The 18092-nt window shown below is 38.4% G+C and overlaps 1 protein-coding gene across 3 annotated transcripts; it reads left to right on the top strand.

Moving 5' to 3' along the window:
* The first annotated feature begins 302 nt into the window (after positions 1–302).
* On the top strand, positions 303–17887 carry LOC128018763 (long-chain-fatty-acid--CoA ligase ACSBG2-like). 3 transcript variants are annotated; one of them, XM_052604510.1, is made up of 15 exons: positions 303–321; positions 6777–6912; positions 7818–7900; positions 9146–9414; positions 10623–10711; positions 11090–11210; positions 11784–11864; positions 11988–12137; positions 12283–12459; positions 13288–13469; positions 14332–14574; positions 14661–14878; positions 15042–15181; positions 15550–15796; positions 15911–17887. In XM_052604510.1, the coding sequence occupies exons 2-15, from the start codon at positions 6818–6820 to the stop codon at positions 16027–16029; spliced, it is 2214 nt and encodes a 737-aa protein (XP_052460470.1). In that variant the 5' UTR covers positions 303–321; positions 6777–6817; the 3' UTR covers positions 16030–17887. The 3 variants fall into 3 exon arrangements, with proteins under 3 accessions (XP_052460470.1, XP_052460469.1, XP_052460468.1); XM_052604509.1 differs by lacking the exon at positions 303–321 and adding an exon at positions 590–608; XM_052604508.1 differs by lacking the exon at positions 303–321 and adding an exon at positions 3015–3204.
* The last annotated feature ends 205 nt before the right edge of the window (positions 17888–18092 follow it).

Genomic DNA, 18092 nt, shown 5'->3' with positions numbered 1-18092 from the left:
AGGAGATACCACTGTCAGAGAAGAGCATGCTTGCGTTGTTTGGGAGCCTATAAGTGAACGGCAGGTGGCGCGTGAGAGCTTTGGGTAAGTGCTGGGTGGCGTGCGCGCGCGCTTTTATCAGGAGCACGCGTGAGCCTCCTGTGGTCAACCGGTGTGGGTTTTTGTGTGCAGTCTCACGCAAACAGAAAGACACATCTGCGTGCGTTATCTCTCTCTTTCATCACAACTGACTTCAACTATATCTTTGAATCTGAAAACTGCAAAAAAAATTGCAGTGACAACTTTAACACCTGGCCATCTAGATAATATAAACTAGTAACGGTGAGTACAGCTTTATAGATCTCAATGAGAATGTATTTGTAACTTAGGTGTTATATTAGTGAAGCAGTTAAATGCGTGTGTGATTGCTTGTGTTTACATGAGCGACCGAACAAGACACTCCTGTTGCTCAAGTTCCAAAGTATGAAATGAAACTTGTGCACGTCTGTCATAGGCATTTCATATACTTTAGTCTTTTTCAAGTCAAAAATATATTTATATTTATTTTATTTTATTTTTCAGAAAAGAACGTTTTTTCAACCAAATAAGATATGGAACGAAAGGAAAAAGTAAAAGTTTCATCCAACTCTCCTTTTTTTTCCCTTTTTTCTTTTTGCCTGCTTACCCTTGCAGCACTATCCTCGCGATATTTGTAATATAGTCTGACACGAGCAAGCTTGTACTCCGTGCACTGATGATTAATGTCAGTGACCGCGCGTAACCTTCCTCCCGTGCTGCTCGCGCCAGATGCTTCTCTGCCACGGCAGCAGCGCTCGAGGGTCAGATATTTGGTCAGAGGTCCCTTGATCGCATGGTTATCCAGAGCCAAGCCGTCATTGGCTGATATAAGGTCTGACTATGGTGGAGAGGAACATCATCATCATTACTGCAGAGCCATTTCAAATGACCGAGATTTATATCAGGAGATCAGTACTGACTGAACGCCAGGTAGTTTCCTTGAGGTTTGAGGGTCTGACTCAGACTTTCTCGGTTCAGTGCCCAGTAATGCTGGGGATTTTGATTGTTGCCATTGACAAAGCCGCTGAGCTGTGGAATCTTGTTTCCGCCACACAATAAATAAATAAATAAATAAAGTAATTGCAGCTTTCTGTTTCACAGTTATGACTCTTTCTTGCATTTTACATGTCCAAATTGTGAGAGAAACAGTTGGTTAACTTTTTTATTTATTTATTTTTATAATTTTGTAGTGGAAACAAAAGCAGAACTGCTAGATGTAAACTCTTCAAAAAAAAAAAAAAAAAAAGGTGAGATGTAAAGAATTCTGGAGGGATAAAGTCAGAATTGTGAGATGTGAAAGGTGAATTTGTTAAGTAGATCCAACCAATAACATTGTTTTAGCTGAAAAAATATAAATGATTGAAAATGAAATAGAATGATGAATTGGTGTAAAAGATTTGTTTAAAAACACTGATTTAAAGCCCAGATATTTTCCAAGCATCCAGAATTCTACAAATGGAGGTTGTTAATGAGTCAACAGGTGTATTGTCATGTGTTCTGCATTAGTAAACACTGGATACTAAACCATATGGCGGGTAGTGTTATCAGTGTCTGACACCACACCTTTGGTAAATGTGTAAATAATACATTCAAACGGTGACAGCTGCTTCAGATTTAATGGCGAAATTTAAATAATCTTTAGTAAGCCAATTTCTTAGTGACCTTGAGGGAGGAAATATATATATATATATATATATATATTGCATTAAATAATATTCAAGGCTACATTGTTTTATCAAAAAATACATTAAAAATTGTAGTTGATTGTGAGATTTTAGTACAATTTAAAATAACTGTCTTCTGGATTAATATATTTTAAAACTTAATTTATTCTTGTAATGGTAATCTGAGTCTTCTTCAGCATCATTACTCCAGTCTTCAGTGTCACATGATCCCTCAGAAATCATTCTAATATGCTGATTCGGTGCTCAAGAAACATTTCTTGTTATAATATTCTCGATGTTGAAAACAGTTACTTACATTTTGTGAAAGCCATGAAACTTCAAAGAACAACATTTATTTGAACAGAAATCTTTGCTGTGGCTTTCGATCAGTTTAATGCATCTTTGATGAAGAAGACTGTCAATTGCTTTTAGAAAACACAAACACAGGAAGCTTTTTACTGCTAGTACGACAAATGAAGAGCAAAGGATCTGCAATTTGCACAGCAGCGATACATTTTACTAAAGCAGATAATCTTTAAAATTACACCAAACGTTCCCCACAACAATAATTTCTTTGTGTATACGTCAAACCTGAAAAATGTCTTCCTTCCTAGAACCTCCCCCCATTAGCTTTGTGAAAGAAACAAACAAGAAATACAGGACCGAGCTGTCAGTCACATGCATTCTTCAAGTATTCAGTCATTTTTCAACTACGATTAGGCCATCCAAGGCAGTTTCAGGTGTATTCTGACCTAATTCTGTTCCTGTTTCAACCCCTACTAACCTTACACAGCATACTGTATACACATTCATGTAGTTCTTTAATATTTCCCTAACAGCTTATTTTAACAGACATTTTTTTGCACATCTCTTTTCATATTTGGGGTTTGATTTCTTTAAATGAGGTGAACTGCAGGTCACTTGTTGGAGCAGAAAGCTCAAGTAGATCCATGTATGTAAATGCACAGCAGCACAATATCAGCATTATTATGGCAGTGTTTAAATGGGACAGATGTGTGTGGTGGGTTATGTGTCTATAGACTGATGTCAGTGCAGCTGTGCTGTCTTCTGTAAGCCAATGTTTCACTTAAAGTTGCACTGTAGTAACCTCACAGCATCTGCTGCACTGGTTTGTATGTATGAGAGTGGCGCTGTTTTAAAGCTCCTCCCCCCCTCCTTGCCTTCAGATGACTCTTGTGGTGTGAGAGATTTCATCCAATCAGAGCACTAGGGAGTGTTTTTGGGGGCGGGTAGGGTAGAGGATACTGTAGGGGTGCTGGTGCTGGTGGAGGGTGTGGTTACTGGTTACGGAGGAGGGGAAGCCCGGTGTTTGAAAATGAATGTGCTACATGCACATTTGTAGACAGAAAGCGGCCATCATTTTGGAGTCAGACATTAAGGAAACCGAAGAAACAGGGATTTCAGCTTCTGATACGGAAGAGACAGATACAGAGCAGCGTTTTCCAGCCTGTAGAGATGCACTGTAAGTCCATTTTTGTTTTTAATATGTTAAATCATGGTTTTATATGGAGTTGGTAAGGAGACTGAATGAATGAATCACAGCCATAAACACTTGGAGTTAGTTTCTTAAGCAACAGATCTGTGTTTGTGATGAATGCATGATTATTGGTATTTGATGTGTTTAGATCCGAACGGATGTGAATTGTGATATGAATTTAGAGGCGTGGCCTCTCATGCCGGGTGAGATGATCTTTATATATGAGCGATTTGGTTTCATTGGAAATATACATGCCTATATTTGTCCAACACAAGTTATATAACTGAGAAAAGGCAATTGTTATTGCTATTTCGAGCAAGATCACAGTCTGTGTGTCGGCATACAGGTGGTAATTTTTTGGGTGGAAAATCCCTCCCTGTCCTGTCCTCCTGTTTAGTCCTGTATGTTAATGCCAGTCTGGACAGGCAGTAAATTGCAGGATGTTTGTGGTGTTCAAGGTGTGGCCGACGTGTTTTGGAAAGTCCTTGTATACACAAGTTGCTGCAGTCATATTCTTCCATCATTCTGCTGGGCAGATGCAACGTGTCATCATAACAGCTGTGACTGTGTCTGAAAGGGGGGGGGGGGGGGTCTGGAAATTTTTAACCGAGCTTGTCAAATTGTGAGGTGTTTATGATTGGACAATAAATTTCATTATTATGAATTATTATAAATGTTCTAAAATAATCAATTGAAATCAAGAACTTCTCATCAAGCCATCATGCTTGAATGAGTCATTCACTGTTTTGCTGGTGAATCATATTATTTAAATGTCTAGTTCTTTGACAGAGGTCTTTTATGTTTATCAAGGCTGCATTTATTTCACAACTAACAGTAATATTGTGAAATAATAAAACTGTTTTATTATTATTTTAGCAGTCATCAGTCATGTGATCTTTTATAAATCATTCTAATATATTTGTCACTCAGGAAACATTTATTATAATTATTCTTATAATCATAATCAATAATATATATTTTTATTTATTTTTTTATTTATTTTACTTTTTTTTTTTGGAAATTGTGATATGTTTGTCAGGGTTTAAAAGAACAGCATTTGTTTGAAATATAAATCTTTTGCATTATATTAAATGTCTTTAATATGACTGTTAATCAATTTAATGCATCCTTTCTGGAATAAATAATTAATTATTTAAAAACCAAATCTTACTGACCCTAAACTGTTAGTGTAGATGTGGGATTGAGCCAGATACAGATACTCCAGGAGTGTTGTCAGAAAGTCCTTGAGTGGAAAATACAAGACTACATGATCCCACAAGCACCAAAGATGTTATTGTTGGACACCACATGAGTCTTGTATGTGTATATAGATAGAGAGAGACGTTTTGAGATATGATGTTAAGTGAAGGATGACATTTCAGCCAGTTGAAAATCAGATTAAAACATCAGGATATACTGGAATGTAGATAAGTATTTCTAGATAATGAAATGCCTGGTAGTATTCAAGAATTTGGAGATACAGGTTTTTAACAAAAAGGTTGCTTGAGTTCTAAAAAGCCAGATAAATGTCAAACCAGCTTACAGTGTAACGTGGGAATCTTTTGAATGTTCCAAAATGCTGATCGCTTCCATCCTCACCCACCAGCTACAAGACACACAAGGGAACATCAGTCAAGTCAAGTCACCTTTATTTATATAGCGCTTTAAACAAAATAGATTGTGTCAAAGCAACTGAACAACATAAATGAGGAAAACAGTGTTTCAATAACGCAAAATGACAATTAAAGGCATGTTCATCATTGAATTCAGTGATGTGCAGTTCAGTTTAAATAGTATCTGTGCAATCATTTGCAGTCAAGTCAACGATATTGCTGTAAATGAAGTATCCCCAACTAAGCAAGCCAGAGGAACAGCGGCAAGGAACCAAAACTCCATCGATGATAGAATGGAGAAAATACCTTGGGAAAAACCAGGCTCAGTCAGGGGCCAGTTCTCCTCTGACCAGACGAAACCAGCAGTTCAGTCTTTGGGGGGGGAGTCGTGGCCTAGTGGTTAGAGAGTTTGACTCCTAACCCTAGGGTTGTGGGTTTGAATCTTGGGGCGGCAATACCGCGACTAAGGTGCCCTTGAGCAAGGCATTGAACCCCCAACTGCTCCTCGGGCACCGCAGCATGAATGGCTGCCCACTGCTCCGGGTGTGTTCACAGTGTGTGTGTGTGTGTGTGTGTGTGTTCACTGCTCTGTGTGTGTGCACTTTGGATGGGTTAAAAGCAGAGCACGAATTCTGAGTATGGGTCACCATACCTGGCTGAATGTCACGTCACTTTCACTTTCAGGACTGTAGAGGTCCTTTCTAGATGCTGATCCACTGTCTGGTCTGGATACGTAGTCAATTAATCAAACCAGCAACGAGATGCAAGGTCACATGGGTTCATAAATCTCAAATGAACCCCTCCAAATTGTACTACAGTGCCTTGAGTTTTCAACAAGGGAGTCTGTTTAAGAGGATGTTATCAGGTGAGCTGACGTCAGCCCAGACCAGGATTTGCATCTGGCTCATTGTTGAGTGCATGCTGAGAGTCGGTTGGGGCTGGAAGAGATTAGAATGTGTCTGTAAGGATCTCTTGCCGTGGCACCAGCTGAGGGCAGATGAAGATGGCTCTGCTGGGAGGAAAGTTGCCAAGGTGAATTGATTGAAAGAGAGGGAAGAGAAGAGGCTAAAGCATTCTATTAACAGAGTATAAGACAAACAGGCATTTTTCACTATCACTAACAATTTCTTTTTTGGACATGTTAATCCAGTGGTGTTCTTTAAAGAAACATGGAATGCCGTGTAAATGGGTTAAAGAGGAAAAGGGGGTTTCAAGAATCAAAACAACAGACATCCACTATAATGTCATTCAGTGTAACAATTGTTTATATGCCAGTCTTGTTTATAGTTTATAGATACAGTCTTGTCAGCACTACACAGTTACTCATAACTATAAGAAACCACCATATTCATCATTTCATCCATGAAAGCACCTAAAACTAAAACCTGAGAGAACATGAAGCACGAGGCTGATGAATAGCACCCGGTTTGTTTTTCATGCCCTGGGTTTATTTCAGACTCTCTTTTACTTTGGTCGGCCATTTCTGATTGTTCTCATCATGTGAGCCCTGCTGCCAGAGCTCATTACAGAAGGCCGGTAGCATCGCTGGCATGTGTTTTCATGGCTGCGGTGTGTAAAAACAACATGTCGTTCTAAAGGTGCCGAGGTCAGGCTTTTGAATGGAGAGGACAGACGATAATAAAAGGGTGGGCGTTTCCTTTTTTTCGGGAAAGTATACACATATTTTGTGGAATAATATGGTCATCTGCCAGAGTAATTGACCTTTTTTATAGTTTACAATAAGACTATTTATTTGTAGGGGAGTAGGGGTGGTTAATATATAAAATGAAGTGAAGGGAGACTAATTTAATTTTGGACAACTTGTTCCCATAGTTTTGTATATATTTACTAAAGGCCACCCTTCTTTCTAGATATTGACATTAGGCATTGAAAAACAAAATCGGTTGAGTGCTACCTCTAACACTCTATGTCTGTTTGCATTAGTGACCGCGTGTGAACCTACATCCGTGTCCACCGCTGAAGTTATGGAGCATCCAGGGGATGCGAGCCTCCTTCAGTCCTGTGGAACAGCAGACAGTCTCGCCTCCCTGGAGGACGCCGCCGCCGAGTCTACAGCAAAGTCAGTCCCTTTTCATTTCTTGTTTTATGTTCGAATACACTTAACATCCATGCATACTAGGTCAGGTCTGCAACAAAATTCCAATGGTTATTTATACATACAAGCTTGATTAGCCACTTTTGTGTTTGTAAACATGAGAATGAAGGCATGTGAGACGAGAGCATTGTCATTGGATTAAAAACTGGTTGTATTACCTCTGGATGTTTGTCTCATTAAAAATAAAGATACATTTAACATAATGAATAATATCAATGTCAAATTAAGATTCATTACATCACCACTTTTTATGTTGTTTACAGCTCTTTTGTGAAGGAAGTAAAATAAAACAGTATGAAGGGAAACTATTTTCTATTATAATATTTCAAAAAATAATCTATGCCTGTGATGGTAAAGCTGAATTTTAAACAGTCATTACTCCAGTCTTCAGTGTCATGTTATCCTTCAGAAATCATTATCAGTGCTGAAAACTGTTGTGCTGCTAAATATGTTTGTGGAAACTGTAATAAAGTTTTTATAATCCAGTATTTTAATATTGTCACATTTTGAATGTCTTTACTGTCACTTTCGAATAAAAACAAAAACAAATTCTTGTTAAATAAAATAATCTTAAGACTTCATTTTAAAAGCTCTGACAACACTGACATTGAATTTCACATAGACAAAAAAAACTGTGTCTTTTGACTTCGTCTAAGGCTAAAATTCACTGCAAAGCTATTGTAATCAACCCTTACAAGCATAGAAGGCCACAAGTTTTGCACTACGGTGAAATATATTAACACTCACAGAACAATGAATGTAATGTAATGTGAAACTCATCGGTGTCTGAGAGAAAAATGAAACTATTTAAACTCCAGAATGCTGCTTGTCTGGAAGTTTCTTTAACTGACGTCCTTATTTCCTCACAGTGAGTCATCGGAGGAGGACTCGGCATGTGCCAGAGAAGAGCAATCCACTGCCAAAGTCGAACATAGCATACACCCAGAATCAGGTGAGCTCACACTCTCTCGCTGCTTTACAAACACTCGCAAATCACTTTAAACTCCCAAACACATGTTCTCACTATCTTGCATACAAACTTACTCACTTACTCTTGCTCATGCACACACATGTGACCATAACCGCCATTTTGAGCACAAGCCATATATGTCTTTATGAGGCCCCAAAACCGCCATGTGTGCATTCACTTCTGCATAACACAGCTATAGAGCAGAGCAATGGAAAGCTGGTCAGAGCACTAACCCACAACTTGCACTTCAATGCTCCTCAGTCTTTTCACCACGAAAACTCTTATGTAACTTTAGCTCTACGAGAACTTGACACATCAGTAGGGCCTTTAAGTCCTCGGTAGAGGAAGTGTTTGAAAAGGAAGCTGCTGTCCCTATGCAAACTAACTTCCCTCTCCTTTAGACACACAGCAGGATCACAGTGTTTTTAGTAGCCTTTTACAGTCGCATATGACTTGTAAATAAAAGTTACACGGTTGTCAGAGCAGTTTAGAAACAACCCATGTGTGAATTTCCAGAATTTCCACCGCACTGCTGTGGTCTGTTGTGTTCACATAAGTTAACAGAGCTCTGAACCAGGTCATCAAGTCACATGAACTCGGGTTACAGGTTAAGCTGCTGTGATAGCTTTGCTTTTCCATTTCAAACAGTTTTGAAGAACTCAGCATTTAGTAAGGGGTTTATCAAGCTGATATCACACAGGACGTTGCTTGGGTTGGCTTTCTTCCCCTTTCATGCACGGCTGCAAAATCAGTCAAGAAAATTAGTTAAATTATTAAATGTTAATGTTATTAATATGAATCTGATTTAAATCCTGTTAATATTAACTGTTTTGATCATTTTTTTTAGGTGCAGTGTGTAATTTGGGCACAATTGGCCGCCTAAGAAGGAATTGTTTTCTAGCAAGTAGCCCGGTCGTAAACCCTTGCCATTGGTGCAATGAATAGATTTCATTTTAGTTTTGAAGTGGAAAAAAATGCAACACTGCACCTTGCACCAAATTTGAGCTGTTCACAAAAGAGTTTTGCAGTTATCATGAAAATGGGGTGTGACACTTTCTGAAAGACTTTGCATACTGAGATGAGCTCTGCTATTTAAGCCTCGTCAGAAACTGTGTGCTAGTGTGTGGATGAGATACTAGTGATGAATGGGAGGAAAGTGTGTGTGAGGAAATGTCCTGATAGGGTGTCACTGAAACATTTGATTTAAAACAGCTGTTCCCTTTATAGGTGCCACCGCTCGTCCCAACTCCCTCTCTCTGCCCGTTAAGGGCACAGAGCTCTGGACTACAAAAAGGGATGGAGAGGTGAAGCTCAGGATGGGTGAGTCCGGCCCTGAGGCTAAACCCCCCTTGACAGTGAACCAGATGTTCACTTCTACGGTCCAACGCTTTGGCAACTACAATGCGCTGGGCTGGAAAGAGGGAGAGCAGTGGAAGACCATGACTTACAATGAATACTACAAGACTTGCCGCATTGCTGCCAAGAGCTTCCTCAAGGTGAGGACTGTTAAATCAAGATTTTAATACTACAACTACTATCTATGCTAATGCTACATTTTTTTGTTTTTAATATAACAACTATAAATTCATAACATTTTTGCTTTTCTAAAAAACTGAAAACATTATCTAAACAGCTTTTCTAAAGCTGCTTAACAAATTGTTGTAACCTGTTAGACTTGTATGTAAGTCAGTTCAAAACATCATACAAAACCAAATGTGACAGACTAGCCTGAAACTCTTTCACGCTGACTCCGGGCCATTAGGTAATATTATTCAGCCCTAATTGTAATACAGTCGGCCAAGATAAGGTGAGAAGCATTAACAGTCTTGAGTTTTGAGCCTAGCACCTAGGTTACACAACAGATTTGACCCATGGCTTTCTATTGTTTAGCAATCGAGTAACTAGTAATTTTCATGATATTCTTGCGATTCCTGTTGAGATTATTGCTGTTGAGCATTACAGTCTTATCTAAAATCACACTGTAATGTCCCTGATAAAAGGAATGGTTTTTGTGTCGAAGGTTCCTGATAACAAACACTTAAAGACGTATAAACACATTAAACTGATGTAACTGTTATTGATTTCATGGACAGACCTCATGCAATTACTGTTGTAAAGCATTTGACCTCAGGTTACCTCAGGGAGAAAGTGCCAGCAATCAGTGCTGTGTGATAAGGTGTCCGGGACGAGTCCTGCTCCTATTTCACCACAATTTCAAAAGACAAAATTGATTTGTGTGTTGAATTGTGCACAACCCAGTCAGAGACAGTCAGTTTTTCCACACTCTAGTCTTGCGATGAGGTTTAACTCTGAACTGGTCACGTTCTCCCTGCCTGGCCAGCTGATTTCCATGGTTTTGTTTATGGTGAAAGTTACTAAAAGGAGTGTAACTTGTCAGACTCAAACCCTGTGGGAGTGATTCAGACTGAGTTGTGTATACCTTAGGCAGCATAAACTCAAAATGGAGGTGTTCGATGACAAGACATGCGTATTTTGCCTAAACATTAATTTAACTGCAAAAAGGAATATGTAAATTGCCATATGGGACTTCTGGGAAACCTTATGAGTGATGTCTCAAAGACACGCTTCTTCATATTTTACATGTAAACAATACATTATGCTTCAAAATAAATGGGGCCTGCGAATTGAAATTTTGGTTTGAAATCTTAATGTACTTGTGCTAACTGTGTCTATCTGTTCTCAGCTCGGTCTGGAGAAGTACCACGGTGTTGGTATCCTCGGGTTTAACTCAGTCGAGTGGTTTATTGCTGACATCGGGGCTATTTTAGCTGGGTAAGTGTTTATTTTTAGGATGTTTAACACTTTATGAGTCTTCAAATCAATCATACATATGCATTCATTCGGCTGTCATAACTCATCATGGCCCGTGTTTGTCCCAAACAAAGCTTTAATCATTTCATTAGTTAAATAGTGGCTCTGCTGTGCCATAAACTGTCAAGCTGTCTTTATGACTTGAGTGAAAGGCACAGCCTGCACTTGTTAAAGAGCATCACCTGAACCTTGTCTGGGTCAGTAAACATATAGGTGGAGTCAGAATGGAGGGAATGTTGTTAATGTTTGAAGGTGTTTCCTGTAGATCTGCTTGCCTTTTGGTTACAGTAATAACAGACTTGAGGATGTTTGTTGAGGGATTCTGTATGTCGTTGGCAGAGGGTTTGCTGTGGGCATCTACACCACCAACTCTCCCGAGGCATGCCAGTATGTGGCGGAGAACTGCCAGGCCAACATCCTTGTGGTGGAAAACCACAAACAGCTGCAGAAGATCTTGCAGGTAATGAGAGGGAAAGACCTATTTCCACATGAACCTATCGAGAACCTTTTCTAGATAAACTCAGATCAGAACTTTTCTCTACAGAAGTTTGGGGTCGGTAAGATTTTATGCTGTAACATTATTTTTATGGCATTTAGAATCATAAGCTTTTTTGCCAAGTATGCTTGCACATACAAGGAATTTGTTTTAGTGACAAGCTTCCAGTACACTGAGACAACAACATCACACAAACCAAAAAAAAAAAAAGACAAATATTGCTAAATATTTTTTTTTAAAACACACCAATGCCCTAAATTCTCATAATTGTAATTACATAAATACATAAAATACCATATAATTCTTACATTGCATTAATGAAAATGATTTCATAAGTGTTAAATGCCCTGCCTTTAGGTGATGTCAGTATGATTTTATGAAGTATATAGATATTTATAAATACAAAAACACAATACTAGTCAGTTAACTGGCAATTCCTGGTGCAAGACTGATCCTCTGGTTCTCTAGTTTAATCAGACATGTTGATTAAACGCATCCTGATGATCTTTTACTCTTCGTGTGTGTTATTCATTTCAGATCCAGGACAAATTACCGCACCTAAAAGCCATTATCCAGTACAAAGATGAGCTGAAAGAGAAAAAGCCCAATCTCTACACGGTACATTTGATTAGTCAAATATTTTCAATTCAGTTCTCAGACCTTAGTCTGTCTGTTTTAATGCCCCTCAAATTGAACAAACTGAAATCTGACATTTGCTATATAAATATCCATTACACACAGTGGGCAGAGTTTATGGACCTGGGCCGCGATGATCCTGATGCTCAGCTGGATGATATCATCAGCTCCCAGAAACCCAATCAGTGCTGTACACTGATCTACACATCCGGAACCACGGGCCAACCAAAGGGAGTCATGCTTAGTCACGACAATGTGAGTTGAACACAAAACCCACAACATCCACAATTCAGTGTTCCAAAACCTTTGAGCAAATTGTGACAAAAAACAACTCCGAAATGAGGGTTTACCCAGTCATTCAGTCATTCTCAGCACTAAAATGTTCTCTCTCCTCCTGTAGCTCACATGGACAGCGTTTGTGACTGGCCAAGATGTGAGCCTGACAGATGCGGATAAGCTACAGGAAGTGATCGTGAGCTACCTGCCACTCAGTCATATTGCTGCACAGATGATTGACATCTGGCTTCCCATGAAAGCAGGAGGAGTCACGTACTTTGCAGAGCCTGATGCGCTAAAGGTATTCTTATATAACCCTTATATATTACTTACTCTCCTGAAAGAAAAATGCCCAATTTCCAGAAAAATATAACGCATCTTAGAATTGGTCATATTTAATTTTGTTTCTTGAGCACCAAAGCAACAATTTAGAATGATTTCTATACAACACTGAAGACTCGAGTAATGGCTGCTGAAAATTCAGCGTTGCCATCACAGAAAAAAAACAGCATGTTTAAATATATTAAAATAGAAAACGTTTTCAATAATATTCCACACTATTAGTATTTTTACTGTTTTTGATCAAATAATGAGCATAAGAGACTTCTTTCAAAAAACTTAAAAAAAATGTTAGTGAAGGCACTTCCTGTTTTCCTCCCCAATCACTGTGTTTTGTGTATGTAAATGAAGATCGTTCCAAAGACAATCTTGTTAGTTTAAACCAACTGATTTTAAAGAGATTTCTAATGATGAAACATAAGCCTTAGTCATGCAGCTCTCTCACACAGAAAGGCTTTTGTGATGTTCAGAAAACAAAGCTGTATGCAGATCTGCTGATATTTCATTAAAACGGGTGTATGATGTGTCTCCTGTGATCTGTGGAAGCTGAGCATGTGATACTGTAGTGCCTCAAACATTGGATATCAATGAAGCACCACAGTGTTGTTTTGGGTCATTGATTTAGGATCACAGGGGCAGAAATTGTCAAGACATACCTGCACGTGTTACCTGACACAACCCTGGGTGTATCTGTAGCTGATGTTGGCATGTAGACTTGAAGATGAACCCTATGGCAAACCATGCTGAGACTGCTTAGATGCGTTTTAATAGAAGTCACTGTATGTTCCAGGGTTCTTTGGCTAACACTCTACGTGAGATACGCCCTACCGCATTCATGGGTGTGCCACGGGTGTGGGAGAAGATGCAGGAGAAGATGAAGTCGATTGGTGCCAAATCGTCCACTGTGCGTCGGAAGGTGGCATCCTGGGCCAAAGACGTGGGCCTGCAGACCAACCTCAACAAACTGGAGCTGTATGTAAATACACACACACACACACCAAACAAGGTAGAAACATTTAGACACAGACATGACTATCAGTCATTAACACATGACAACCATGTGTTATTGGATCCAGAAGTCTGAGACCTCGTTGGAAATCTGGAATTCAAAATCTATTTTAAACCTGTTTTTAGGAAACAGGAATAAGATAAAACATATATTTACTTATATTAAGAATTTTTGTGATGTCAGATTTCCTTATAATAATAATAATAATAAAAACATTTCAAATCACCTTTTCACCCAGACTGTTATTCTGCTAATATAATTGAATTAGAAACTATTTGTATTAAATTAGAAAAATTCAAATTAGTGGTGGTCTCCTTTTAAGTCAGCCAAGTCATCTTAAGTGGAAAAAATTAAATGCTATAAAAAGTCAAATATGGCTTCTTTATTGAAAATCTGGGATTCAAAATAAATTTTAAACCTGGTTTTAGGAATTTAAAAAACATAAAAAAAAAAAAATGATAAATTTAATTTTGTATTTTAATAAAACATTTAATTTAACATTATAGCACAATTAATACTCCTTAATAAATGTTTATTTAAATATTAAGAATATTTGTGATGTCAGGTTTCTTTCCTAAATAATACAATATTAATAAATGAAATACATTTTCAACTTTTCAGTCAGTTAAATTATTCTTCTTATATTGATCTGAATTGAAAATGGTATTATATTAGAAAAAAGTGCTCTCAGCTACATAAGATGGCCTCTTTTACCAGTTTGGTTATGAATCTTGATACATCAGGGAATTTTTTTTTAACATGATATAATATTAGCATAAATTCTAGGCTATATATTAATGGAGAGGAATGGTCTTGTGTCCTCAGTAATGGCAACCTGTCCAGAAAGCCATTAAACTATCGATTGGCAAAGCGTCTGGTGTTCCGGAAGGTTCGGAAGGCGCTGGGACTGGATCGCTGTACGAGGTGCTACACCGGAGCAGCTCCCATAACCAAAGACACACTGGAGTTTTTCCTCAGTCTGGACATTCCTCTGTTTGAGCTCTATGGCATGAGCGAGAGCTCTGGACCGCACACCATCTCACTGCCAGACGCCTTCAGACTCGCCAGGTACTGAAACCTTCATTTGTGGAAAGCTAGTTTAATCATATCAGCTTTAACATTTTGTTTATTTCTCACCTGTATCTCTTTCTCAGCTGTGGAAAGGTAATTCCAGGCTGTAAGACGAAGATCTTCAGCTCTGACGATCATGGTATCGGAGAGATTTGTTTCTGGGGTCGTCATGTGTTCATGGGCTACTTGAACATGCCCGATAAAACCGAAGAGGCTCTGGATGCAGATGGCTGGCTGCACTCGGGTGACCTCGGCAAACACGACCAGGACGACTTCCTGTTCATCACTGGACGCATTAAAGGTAATGACCGTCAATCGAAAACAGATTAAGTGCTTCCTCTTACTCACACTGGAACTGAAACCACTGAGCAGTTGCATTCAGTACGATTTTTAATTCTAAAGTGGCCACAGTTTTAATGGGATTTAGTCTGGTACATGTAATGAAGTTTATGTTTGCATCCCAGAACTGATCATCACAGCCGGAGGTGAAAATATTCCCCCGGTGCCCATTGAGGATGCTGTTAAAGAGGCCATTCCGCTCATCAGCAATGCCATGCTTATCGGAGACAAAAGAAAGTTCCTCTCCATGCTGCTCACCATTAAGGTATCAGTACAGGGCAGATGACTACGTGTTCCGTGCTTTTCTTGGGATCACTGCCCCATGGTGGCAACCAAAAAAAACCTAGCAATGGCATAGCAAGCATTCAGAACATCTTTGTAAACGACATGATTAAAAGCCGTCGGAGCACATTAGTAACCACATATTTGGCCTCTGGCAACCACCAAAAACACTTAAGCATCATGCAGGAATGTTTTGCACACGCGAGCACAATTTAGTCTTAATTAACTATGATTTTATCCAAATATTGATGGGTATACTTTTTAATAAAATACATATTTAACCTAATATACATAACTTACTGGTAGAAAATGCTAATGTCTCCTCTTTTCTTTTTTCTTTTTTGCTCTCAGTGTCAGGTTAACACTGAAACGGGTGCTCCTGAAGACGAACTGACTCCTGAGGCGGTGGAGCTGTGTCGTAACCTCGGCAGCACCTCCACGCGAGTCAGCGAGATCTCCGGTGGCCGCGACCGTGTCGTACACGCAGCCATTCAAGAAGGCATCAACCGCGTCAATGAGAAAGCCACCTCAAACGCCCAGCGCATCCAGAAATGGACCGTTTTGGAGAAGGATTTTTCCATCCCTGGCGGAGAGCTGGGTAAGTTTCCTAGTAATGAACTTTCTGTCTGTTATTTATGGCTTTTGTGGATAATTATGTTGATTAAAGTCTATAAAGGCTGTTTGTTTAGCTGTTTTATACTCTCTCTCCCAGGGCCCACAATGAAGCTCATAAGGCCAGTGGTCATGAAGGTGTACAAAGACCAGATTGAGAACTTTTACAAAGAAGTCTTGACCCCAACCACCCCAGACAACCCTCTGCCTTCTAAATAGGCATCCAACAAAAGGCCTTGTCATCCACTTAAAAGGAGACAAATGGGCTGACATGGTCTAAAACACACACACACACAGGAACACCATTCATACCTTGTGACTAGCTTGTGTCCATTTTTGAGTTCATTTTTGTTGTGGGTTTTATTTTTATTTTATTTCATACTGTTTACATTTTTCTGTTTTATAGCAAGAAGGAAAACATGTTTATGAAACAAAAAGCCATTTGTGAATTTAAGTTTTTTTATGTGTGTGTGTGTGTGTGGTGATTTACTATTTATTTTCTTGCCTAATTATAATGAAGTCTATTGAGCCATGTTCTTGATTTATATGTGAGTGTAGGTGATTGGAATGTCTGCGTTCAAAGATTTGAATTAATTTATGGATAAATTTATCAACAAAGATTGAAAAATCTTAATAGCTAACAAGCAGACTTACGCCTCAGGCATGACTGAATTCTTTGAGAAAAGCATTTGGTGGTTGTGCTTGTTTGTCAACGGCACTGCTGCGTACTACTGCAACCAAAAACACACTGTTTAATGGAAACTAGATGTTTGCAGAGGAATATCCTCAAGACCTCGTTCTGTGAAGATCATTTAGCTAGAATCCTGTTCCATAAAAGCCATTAAATGTTTGTTGCTTTTGTAATCAAATGCATTACATTTGTTTGAATGTTTGTTTCGCTTATGCAGATGGTTCATTTAGTCGTGAATGTTTTTTTTTTTTTTTATTGGACCTGTTATATAGTGTAAATACGTTATTGCATTTGCTCTTCCTCTGTGGTCTTATTTGATGCTTTGCTGCATCACTCTGACAATCCTTAAAGTAGCAAGAGGTTGGATGTCATGCAGTCTAGTGTCAGCATGAGTGTTTTGAAAAAAAAAAAAAAATTATTCTGGACAGCGGTTAATATTTATCTCATGAAAAAAGATAAAAGATCTATTTAGAGGTCAAAATTTGATCCACCAAGATATGTTGAGTTAATTGTTTTGCATGTGCAATAAGGACATTTTGACCAAAAATGTAACCGACTATATTTATATTGTATACTGCATAGTAAAATGATTCAAATGCAATTTGGAAAAACATATGGGTTGATCAAAGCGGTTAAATTATCAAACTTTGGAAAGTTTTTGAATTGGGAAGTGCTATTTAATCAGTGCTTGAATATATATATATATATATATATGGAAATCACTTGCAAATGCAAATCCAAAGATATGATTTTTTCCTGTGTGAATAGATTAGTTTTGTCTCACTAAAGAGCTTTCCTTAAATACTGGACCTGTTACTCCAAAGTGTGTATACTCTCTGACTGCATGACCACAGCGAGGCCTTTTTGTAAATAGGAAGACTTCAAGTAATTTGTGATTGAAATGGGCAAATCGTTTACGCGATCAGAATTGGTGAGAATGAAGGTAGAACTTGTGGGTGATTTCCTTTCTTCTATCTGGGATTTCTATTATGGTTTCAACTAAATTACTCTTTATTCTTTTTCAAAATCCACTTGCATTTTGTTAAAAAAAGTTTCTTTTTAGAAAAAATACTGTGATGGTTTTAATGCATGTCTGATCTAGATCTTGACTAGCATGAAGGGCACTCCATTTGGAAATGTGCAAACATGAATTTGAGGTGAAGTCTCAGATTGTGAAAGGTTTGCCCAGTTTTATCTGACTCTGAAAACTCTTGAACTGGGTGAAAATTTGTTGTGTGTAGTGTGATGTTAAGGGTTTCTGAAACATGCATGTCATTGTTGAAACTGGACTACAGAACATAGATAATGTTGGGAGATGGAACTCCAGGTTTCTTCTGTATGTGTGAATTATCCCTTTACTGGACAATAAATGTGATATAACCATGATCAAGTCTTAAAAGTTCTTGTCCTTTGATTTGAATATTAATTGGTCACCAATATCAGAAATAGCTTTTAGGCATATGCTGTGTATAGTGCTGTTTCAATGTAATACAGCTAGGAAATACTTTGAATCGGTTTAAAAAGAAAACTAAATCAGATGATCAGCTTGTAATAAGAATTTCATCCCTGTCAACATGATATTAAGTTATAA

Source organism: Carassius gibelio, chromosome A8 (genome assembly GCF_023724105.1).
Source record: "Carassius gibelio isolate Cgi1373 ecotype wild population from Czech Republic chromosome A8, carGib1.2-hapl.c, whole genome shotgun sequence".
In the NCBI taxonomy this organism is placed as follows: Eukaryota; Metazoa; Chordata; class Actinopteri; order Cypriniformes; family Cyprinidae; genus Carassius; species Carassius gibelio.
The sequence above is the reverse complement of the archived record's forward strand: the minus strand, read 5'-3'. Positions and strand labels throughout refer to the sequence as shown.

Bases quoted from the DNA above. Each gene is read 5' to 3' on its own strand.
- LOC128018763 (XM_052604508.1), top strand. The intron at 12,138-12,282 runs GTGAGTTGAACA...CTCCTCCTGTAG, and splicing joins TCATGCTTAGTCACGACAAT to CTCACATGGACAGCGTTTGT. The intron at 14,879-15,041 runs GTAATGACCGTC...TTTGCATCCCAG, and splicing joins CATCACTGGACGCATTAAAG to AACTGATCATCACAGCCGGA.